Raw genomic sequence first — 10,182 nt, 5'->3', positions numbered from 1 at the left:
CCGAGCTGGACCTGAGCATTTTTCCATTTCTCTCTTGCGACTGTCCTGTTTTGAGTTTCCGACTTTTTATCAAATATTTATATTGACCTAGTGAACGAAATTTTTTTCATTCAAAAGCACTGTTTATCATTTACAGATTGTAGATGCTCATATTTTTGTTTTTTATTGTTTCTGTCTGGTTTCCTGATATATTATGTTTCACCTATTTATTTTAGATAACCAATTTTTCCCTAAATCATACAGACTAAAAACGTTAGCTTTTGCTGACCAGCACGTTTGCCGTGTGCTGCGTCTCCTAAGGTGGAAAATGGGATCCTGGGGTACCTGTCTGCTTTCTCATATGAGTGTGGCGCCCAAGGGGGCATTTTCATCTCGACGTTGGTAGGCTGTGTGCTCCTTGGCCCATGCTTCACTGTAGACGAGTGGAAGGAGGCTAGGTCCCCCCCTTTTTCAACCGGCTGGTAGGGCATGCCTTGCACCCTGCTAGGGACTAGTGCTGCATCAGGAGAGTGCCCCTGAACTATGATAGTTTTGGCGGATCCACGCTCTCTTGGTGTAGTGCTATACCTGGAACTACCCTGGACAGAGCACTGAGGCTGAAGATTTCAGAGCCAGTGTGTTTGTTTCCCTTGTTGGGCTCGATGGTGGGCATGGGAGTGTCCAGTTGAACGTTTCCGTGTACTATGGATACAACCAATAACTCACACAGTTCCGAAAAGACAACTTATAAGTTTGATTTATCAAAATGCTCAAACTATGACACAGCAAAAGCCAGATTTCTCATTCTCAGTTCTAAAGACAAAAAACTTAGTACAGTATCACCCTTTATTGTGCAAAAATTCTTAGAATCCCAAATTGGAAACCCTAAAAATGTCCGTCAGTTGCCTTCTGGTGATTTACTAGTGGAAACCAGTTCTAATAAACAAACCATGTCACTTCTTAAAGCGCGTAAATTCGATAACTTACCCATAACCGTCACTCCTCACAATTCCCTCAATATATCAAAAGGTGTTACAGTCAAATCTCTACAAAACCTCTCAGTCAGCGAAATCGTTGAAGGTCTTTCTGATCAAGGAGTCGTTGACGCAAGATACATAACCATTAAGAAAGGTCGAGAAATATTTACCACACGGCATTTAATACTAACATTTAGCTCCCCCACTCTACCAACAGATATTAAAGTAGGATATTTAAACTGCAAAGTACGGCCCCATGTTCCTAATCCTCTTAGGTGCTTTAAATGCCAAAAGTTTGGACATTCAACTAACAACTGCAGAGGTAAAGAAACTTGCTCCCGCTGCAGTGAAGCCGGACATAGATTCAAAATCTGTACCCAATCCGAAAAATGTATAAATTGTTTCGAACCAAATTCTCGGTGCTGCCCAAAGTGGAAACAGGAAAAACAAATAATCATATTCTGCAGTCGTAGCCAATAATAAACCAAAGAAATCAATAGGCATACAACGTGAAGTAAATGAAATTGAAGCAAATAATAATCTCAAAGCGTTACCTAGACAGGAATCCAATACATCAAAAGTTCCTTCCCAACCACTTGCACAGACGCAGAAATCTGAAGTACCCATAATCCCTTCGACATCTTCGCAAGTCACTTCTGAAAGCCAAAAATGCTTGAAACTAACCCCACAATTGATAACTAAGTTACAACAAAAACTTACTAAATCTCTACTCGTAAGCAGACAGAAATATGTGCCAAAAAGTAGGCAGAATAAATTTCACAAAATTCGGGTAAAACAGTCAAAAAATAAAGAACAGCAATCGCAATCTGATGCAATGAGCACAGATGAAGATAAAGCAATAGAAATTCGAAATCCTCAAATGCAAACTGGCGATGGGTTGGTGGCTCCTCCAAACCTTTATCCAAAAAATACAAAAGATAAAATTCGAAACAAATAAATAGATAAAATAATATCTTGGAATTGTAGAAGTTATAATACAACAAAACCAGACATTATAGATATCATAAATATATTTTCCCCATGTTGTATTTGCCTCCAAGAAACCTCATTAAGACCTTCTCAAACAACCAAATTTCGCGGTTATAGTGTCATTAGGAAAGATAACGAAAATAATAACAAAGCCTGTGGCGGAGTCATGATTATGACTTCTAACACGTGTCCCTCCAATAAAATTATTTTAAATACTCCTTTCCTGCTGTTCAATTAAGCATTCATTGTTTATCGACAGTTTACTGCTTCTATCTTCCAACTCGTGATATTGTACTTCAAGCTGACCTTGACGATTTAATCACACAGCTTCCTCAATCTTTTATTATATTGGGCGATTTTAATGGCCATAATCCCATCTGGGGAAGTTCCGACTTAAATAATCATGGACAATTGATTGAAAAACTAATAGATGATCATTTGCTCAGTCTTATCAATACAGGTGAGAACACTTATTTTCACGCTCCATCACAGTCATTCCATGCCATTGATTTAGCAATTTGCAGCCCATCTCAATATCCATATTGGTCATTTTATGCTCACATTGTTATTGTTATTACAGCTAAAACCACTCAAAATGTAAGCAATAACCTTATAACATCGCTTGATTTTAAACGAATATGTAAATCTACAATACACCAGGTTTGGAAAGAGCATTGGAATAAACAAATTAAAAATAAACTGCACGAAATTTATCCTGATCTTGACAACTTCAAAACAATAGATATTGATCGCAAAACCCAGGTTATTATCAATAGACTGCGCATTGGTCATTCTCGTTTTACTCACATGCATTTACTAAAATCTGAAACTGCACCCAGTTGTTCTGTATGTCGTGTTAACAATGCTATTAAACATATTTTAACAGACTGCGAACGATTCAAACATATTAGGAACAAACTTTTTGGCAGCTTTTATCCTAATCTTCAATCTTTACTTGGTGACCCTATACATCACAACCTTTTAAAGTTTATCAAAACTATTGGACTATATTCTCTGCTTTAAAACAATACAGTAGTTTGACCTAGAGACCGAATTTTAACCTAGTGCCTGGCGCAGTATAGCCATTTCTGGCTCTTGTGCCAATAAAATCCAACCAACCAACTGTCTTACATTTTACTTTCGTGTTATGTCATCTAAATCTCATCCTCTTCGACATGAGGTTATTCCGCTAAGGTTAAGACGATTATATGATGCGCGACCCTCTTACACACCTCCTTTAAAAGCTCGTATGCGTACAGTCATTCAGACATTCAATTTTTGCGAATCACCATCTCAATCAACCGATCACATTCTTAACAAACCTTGGATTATTCCGTCATATCACTTTTATTCTCCATTTATTTAATACAGAAAATCCAATATAGCTCCTAGCGTGTATATTCAGCTATTCATCTCTCACCGTCATGAGTATTCTCAGTATGTTTCTGTTTTTAGGGATGGGTCAAAATCTCCAGGGCATGTTGGATGTGGAATCATTATAGCTGATCGAACATACAGTTATATCATACCTGCCATATGTTCTGTATTTACTGCTGAAGCTGGAGCCATTATCATAGCTCAACGACTTATCTCATCACTGCCCGCACGAAAGTTTGGCCTTTACTCTGACAGCCTAAGTGTTTTACGTCAGCTGCATAATCATGTAAACAGCGAAGCTCATACTATTTTATGTATCATTAAACATTTGTTAGCTAGTCTTCACAAAAGTGTTTTTAACATTTTATTTTGTTGGAATTGAATTGAATTGAATATAGGGTTTAGTGGCACAAAGTCCAAAAGAGGACATGCTGCGCCAAACAATATGGTATAACAGTGCAGAAGACGAAGTATATGCAACACTTTATTTATCGTACAAATATAACTGATAAAATGGTAAAAGTTTGTAAATGGTATGAGGTTGTAAATAGAATCAGATAAAAGGTATGTATAAAATAACTTAAAAGGGTAGGAATGAAATCAGACAAGAAGTTATGATTACGATATAAAATACACGAAGTAACTAATACGTCGTTTTCTAAAGTGAATAAAATTGCAGATGCATTAAAACATTTATATGCTGTTAAAAGTACCTACGGCACGTAAAAATGCAAATATGTTAGGATGGTGAGTATTATTCAACAAATCTTGTATGCATAAAATAGAACTCCCAAAAAACGTTAAACGAAGTTGGTTAAAACATGGATAAATAATTAAAATGTGATAAGTCGAGAGAAGAACGTTACAGGTACTGCATAGAGGAGGAGGCTCTCCAAACAGTAAGTGGAGGTGTGTTAACCGGGTATGACCAATTCGAAGACGTGTAAGCTTTACATCAGCACTGCGCAAGGGCAGTACTGGAAAATGACCCAACTCGGATTTAATGCTATGCAATTTGTTAAAAACTTTCAGATCCCACTGTTGTTGCCACAATGATGACACAAATTTCTGAATATGCAGTTTGACATCAGAGAAAGGTATAGATAATGTTAAAACAGATGTGGTAGATCGTGCAGCTGAGTCAGCTAGTTCGTTCCCAGGAATACCAACATGACTGGGTATCCAGAAAAATAATATCTCAAATCCCTTCTTCTGAAGAGTAGTTAGCAAATGAATAATGAAACATAAAATTGGATGAGTAACAAAGTGTAACGAATTTAAAACACAGAGACAACGCCACTTTGGTTGCTTTAATCCAACATTGACTTTATTAATTGGAGATAAACCTCACAATAACATTTTTAATTATCTAAGGGACATTGGTTTTTACAAATCAATTTAGCTTTAACTTATAGCAGAATGTTTCTTATAAAACAAGTTGTAGGTGCGGTATGGCCAAAAATGGCTTTTGCGCCAATAATACTTAATTAACTAACAAAGTGAAACTTTTCTAATTGGCTCAAAACGCTCATACTATCGGAGTATATAAAAAACTTCCGAGTAGAGCGTGTAGAAATTAGTTGTAATGCTAATAAAATAGCAACAGCTTCAGCAGTGAAGACGGAGCAAATTTCAGAAATTTTGTAGAGGTACGTAACATCAGCAATGATGACACCACAACCGACATATCCAGGAGATTTTGAGCCATCAGTATATATCGGAACGTAATGAGAAAACTGATGACGATGAGAAAGGAAAAGTTGTTGAAATATGGTTGGTGGTACTAGTGATTTTTTAAACACATCAAATAGAGAATAAAAAGGATGTGGTGAAACAGTCTAGGGTGAAATAAGTAGGTGGTCTATCGATTGTGATGGTGAATCTAAAATAGCAAATGTTTGAATGTGAGAACGCATATGAGTTATAAAAGGGCGAACATGAGAAGGTCATGCATCATATATGCGCAGTAAACTTATTGGAGCAACCTCACGTTGTACGGGGTGTGAGGCTGAAGACATGATACGGTAGTAGTGCGTCAAGGACAGTTGCATTCTGCGTAGATCCAGTGGCAGTTGATGGCAAACAGCATACAAGCTTTCCACAGGTGAAGTTCGAAAAGGCACCGCTACAAATGCGTAATGCAGTGTGATGTACCGTGTCAAGGCGAAGCAGAAGCAGTACCATAAACTGTGCATGCATAGTCAATGCGAGACTGTATAAGTACTTGGTAAATTCTCAATAGCGTGGTGCTTTTTTTTATTTTGTTGGATCCCCAGCCATGTTGGTATTTCAGGTAATGACATGGCTGACTCTGCTGCCCGTTCTGCTACGACTGCATTAACACTATCAGTCCCCATTTCTGACATGAAGAATTATATACGACAGTTTACTAGTTCTTTGTGGCAGCAACACTGGGATTTACAAATTGAAAACAAACTGCACACAATTAAATCCACGCTAGATCCTTGGTGTCAGATGCATCGTAAAACTCTTACTAATTTTTTATAAACCTTTATTACAATATTTACAAGTTATAAAAAGTGATCCACATCTATTCTTAACAATCTCTATGAAAACATAAACTGATAAACTGTTGCCATTCGAATTCATATAAGTATTAAACTAATGAATAAAATATTACAGATTATGAACGATGACGTCATTACAAAATCTTTACGCGACATCCTCCCACCTTGATTAAATATTATTTAATCAACTAGAACATTTCTTAAAAATGCATAAACAAGCAATAAATATAAATTTTAACTACATATAAAATTACTAACTGCATTATATACTATATCTAAGAGTAAAAAAAACATTTCCAAAATAAGCATTGAAACACTAATACGTAAGCTTAAAATTAAATGTACTATACTTAATAATAATACTATACTTAAAAATAAATACCTAATGTTTTCTTTCAGTCATCTGAATATCTAATAGGTTTCTTAATCACCCGACCACTTCTGGTCGTAATATCTTTTACTAGTTTATCAGCTAAAAGTGAATTTTGTGTCTCTGATTGTTTAATAGTAGATTCGCCACCAGAACTTATTTCCATCGGATAAAGGCGTTGGACAGGTCTCAGCAATTCTCAAGAAGATGTCTTAAATTTCACTACTCGAACCTTTCCATCTTTACCAGGATAAACTTCCATCACTTTAGCCAGTGGCCACAGAGTTCTTTTTATGGAGTCATTTTCGATAATAACGACGTCTCCAATGCTTAGTTGAAAACAATTTGGCCTCTCTTTACTTTGCTTTAACAGTCCGAGATATTCAATTCTGAATCTTTTCTTAAGTTGTAGTCTAAGAGCTTGCTGAAATCTCCATCTTTTCTTCAAATCCATTTGATCAATATCGGGTACTCCCACCGATCGCATTTCTTGTAAGAACATTGCCGGTGTCAGTGGCATCAAATCTTCTCTATCTTCGGAAAGATAAGATAAAGGCCTTGAATTAATTACTGCCTCGCATTCACAGAGAAGGCTCATTAACTCTTCATAATTAAGTGAGGCATTTCCCAAAACTCTTCGCAAGAGTTTTTTGACCATTTGTACCATGCGTTCCCAAAAACCCCCCTACCAGGCGGCGGAGGGCGGGATAAATTTCCACACAATTCTTTTAACTGTTGTTTCTGATTCGACGACACTCCAATCAATGCTTCGGAAAAGGTTTTCCGCTCCTACAAAATTTGTACCGTTGTCACTATATACAACACTTGGTCGTCCTCGACGAGCGATGAATCTTCTTAAACAGAGTAAGAAGTCTTTGGTAGACAACGAACTGACCAATTCTAAGTGTACAGCTCTGAACACCGCACACGTGAAAAGCACAAGCCAGCTCTTTTGCCCACCTTTCAATATCAAAGGACCAGCCAAGTCTACTCCTACAATTTCTAAAACTGAAGCGTTCTTGACACGATCTTCTGGTAAGGAAATTGGAGCGGTTTCAACAGGCTTCACTGTGCGCCTTCTGCACTTTATACACTTATTAATTACGTGGCGAACAGATCGTCTTCCACCTAGAACCCAAAATTTCTCCCTTAAGTTAGACAGAACAGTTTGTAATCCAGCATGCATAAGTTCCAAATGGTTTTCTCGAATCAATACTTCTACAAATTTGTGTTTACTCGGAAGAAGATAAGGGTATCTAAACAAATCAGTATCTTTCCTGTCAATTAATTTCGTCTTTACTCTATTAATTCCATTTTCATCTGTAAAAACGTTTAAAGTCTTCAAACTATTGATAAATTGCGGAGTAAATACTTCTCCTTGCATTCTTTTTATCGAAACTCTTTCAGCTTCATCTAATTCCTTTACTGATAATTCTCCCTTTCGAAAATTGGTTTTGTCTCTTGAGTTATGAATAAATCTTAATATCCATGACATCATGCGTATAATTCTGGTATAAGTTGAGAAGTAATATAGGAAATCTTCACTGTTTTCGATAAGTAAAAGTGTTGAACAGTTGTGTATTTCTAGGCGTACTTCTTCCTCATTTGTCCTCATCTCTGTACTTGGCCAACTTCCAACCGGCGTTCTGGGCCAGTGTGGCCCCTCCCACCATCTAGATTTTATAAGCTTTTCCACAGAGCACCCCCGGGAAGGTAGATCTGCTGGGTTGTAATCACCTGGAATGTGTCTCCAGCTCTCCTTTGTGGATGTCTTAAGGATTTCCTTGACCCTGTTCCTCACAAACACACCCCAGGACTCTTTCCTTTGAATCCACTGCAACGCAGTAGTTGAGTCCGTCCAAAAGAATTGCTTAAGGTTTATTTTCAAACTTCTCCGTACTAAATCAGCCAAACGTGTGGCAATACAGCAGGCTAAAAGCTCTAACCTGGATATAGAAATCTTCTTTAATGGTGCCACTCTGGATTTAGCCATCAATAATTGTACCGAAGTATTTTCATCTGTCTCACATCTCAAGTAAACTACAGCAGCGTAAGATAAACCACTTGCATCGCAAAAGGTATGTAATTCTGACTCCAGATAATTATCAGGAAACACTTGTCTTTTTATTTTTAAATCTTTTAGTTTCCTCATTTCTCCAATCCAATTTAGAACTATGAGTTTTGTATCTTCACAAACCTCAGTATCCCATCCTAATTCAGACCTCCAGCTCTCTTGTAATAGTAACATAGGATACAACGTAGCTAGACATGAAAATCCAAGCGGATCAAATACTTGCTGAGCCATGGAAAGAATGGACCTTCTAGTTATCTTTTCTGGATGGTTTGAAATGGATTGAGTATCGCAAAGAATAACGTCTTCGTTCTTGTCCCATAGTAAACCTAAAACTTGTGATGGGACCATAGGAACACTTAAGCGTTTAACAGCAGAATATTCCCATCCTCTCAACTCTAACTTTCCTTTGGCCATGATCTCTGTAGACACTTTTACAAATCTTTGTAATTCATTTTCAGAATTAACTGAAGTAACACAGTTATCTACATAGTAAGCAGATTTAAGTGTCTCTGAAACATCTTGATATGGAGAAAATGCAAATGAATCTAAATGATGTCTTAAAACAGCACCCAGCAAAAGCGGACTACAATTAAGTCCAAAAACAACTCTGCAATGTTGGTATACCTTAATAGATTTTTTTCTTCATCTCCCCACCATAAGAATTTCAAATACTTGCGATCCTCTTCTGCTACTGAAATTTGCAAAAGCGCCTTCTTAATGTCAGCAACAACTCCAATTTTTTTCTGTCTGAATCTAAGAAGAGCAGTTGGGATGTCTTTGAGCAAATTTGGACATTTCATTAAGCAGTCATTTAACGAAATATTTCCCTTCGACTTGCACGAGGCGTCAAAAGCGGGTCTAACAGGTGTTGTAGGGGAAGTTGGTTTGAACACTGCATGATGCATACCCTCCAACTGCTACGGAATTTCCGTAGTTTCAGAAATCTTCTTTTCTGACGGTAGCAAAATTAATGTCTTAATATTTAAAAAATTATTTTAGCGTAACTTGTCTACTATTACTTATAAAAGTGCAGGCCATATGGCTAGATTCTTAAGTTCTGATAAAAGTTTTATGAGAGATCCATTTGCTTTAAAAATTTCTACTTTGGTTCGCTACCACTAGAAAGAATTATTTTCAAAATCCTCATAAGTTGGAGGGTATGCATGATGTGGCAAATAGTGACCTGGCCCTTCTGAACATTCATCAATTATTCCGCATTGCAGCCATTCCTGGAACACAGCATTATAATCTTTTATCTTTCCAGCTTTACTGAGTCTCCAAGAAGTGGACAATAATCGTTTTTCTGCAAGTTCGCGGTTGCTTAGTAATTCGTCGGGACTTTGCATCCAAGGAAAACTAATTTCATAGCGCCCATCTTCAGTAATCTTTAGAGTCTTTTCAAAATGATTTAAGGCTACTTTTTCCTATAACTCTGTGTTCATACTTTCACAAGGATCTGCAACTCCTATCGCTTCCAGTTTCCAAAGATTTTCTATACTATGACTTTGTAAAAATAGCGATGTTATAGTGTTGTCTTTGCAATTATGATTTTCAAAGCTTCCCATGATAGTCCAACCTAAGTGCGTCTGCACAGCAACAAGACCACATTTTAAAATTTGCGTTTGACCTGTACACAATTTGCCTGCAATATCTGCTACAATTAGGAGCTCAATAGGAGGTCTACCTTTACCACGGTCTGTTATCTAGATTCCCAAGTCATCTAACTCTTTCGAACAAGATACATCATTTGTTCTTGGTATTATTCCACAAATGGTTGGTTGATCTAAGACTTGTATCTCGCAAAATTTGTTTGCATGAACACTGCTTACATTTAATTTATTGGTATTGTGTTTAGATCTTGTCATATAGCCACCCAACACTACATGA

General features: G+C 37.0%; 2 protein-coding genes across 2 annotated transcripts; both read right to left on the bottom strand.

The window, feature by feature from the left end:
• Positions 1-6,420: 6,420 nt before the first annotated feature.
• LOC147811887 (uncharacterized) lies at positions 6,421-6,888 on the bottom strand. The gene has a single exon (XM_087162267.1). It carries the CDS (start codon positions 6,886-6,888, stop codon positions 6,421-6,423), a length of 468 nt encoding a protein of 155 aa, XP_087018393.1.
• An 18-nt stretch (positions 6,889-6,906) lies between these two features.
• Positions 6,907-9,200, bottom strand: LOC107452376 (uncharacterized). The gene is made up of 2 exons (XM_071183959.1): positions 8,968-9,200; positions 6,907-8,878 (listed from the first exon to the last, which is right to left on the bottom strand). Exons 1-2 carry the CDS (start codon positions 9,198-9,200, stop codon positions 6,907-6,909), a joined length of 2,205 nt encoding a protein of 734 aa, XP_071040060.1.
• Between the last annotated feature and the right edge of the window lie 982 nt (positions 9,201-10,182).

Source organism: Parasteatoda tepidariorum, chromosome 4 (genome assembly GCF_982258835.1).
Source record: "Parasteatoda tepidariorum strain Cologne lab strain chromosome 4, Ptep-v5.0, whole genome shotgun sequence".
Lineage (NCBI taxonomy): Eukaryota > Metazoa > Arthropoda > Arachnida > Araneae > Theridiidae > Parasteatoda > Parasteatoda tepidariorum.
Note: the sequence above shows the minus strand (reverse complement) of the source record. Positions and strands in the feature narration are given on the sequence as shown.

Coding starts and splice junctions, on each gene's coding strand:
- LOC147811887 (XM_087162267.1), bottom strand. CDS start 6,888: ATGGTACAAATGGTCAAAAAACTCTTGCGAAGAGTTTTGGGAAATGCC.
- LOC107452376 (XM_071183959.1), bottom strand. CDS start 9,200: ATGCATCATGCAGTGTTCAAACCAACTTCCCCTACAACACCTGTTAGA. Junction 8,879..8,967: donor GTAGCAGAAGAGGATCGCAA/GTATTTGAAATT, acceptor ACTTAATTGTAG/TCCGCTTTTGCTGGGTGCTG.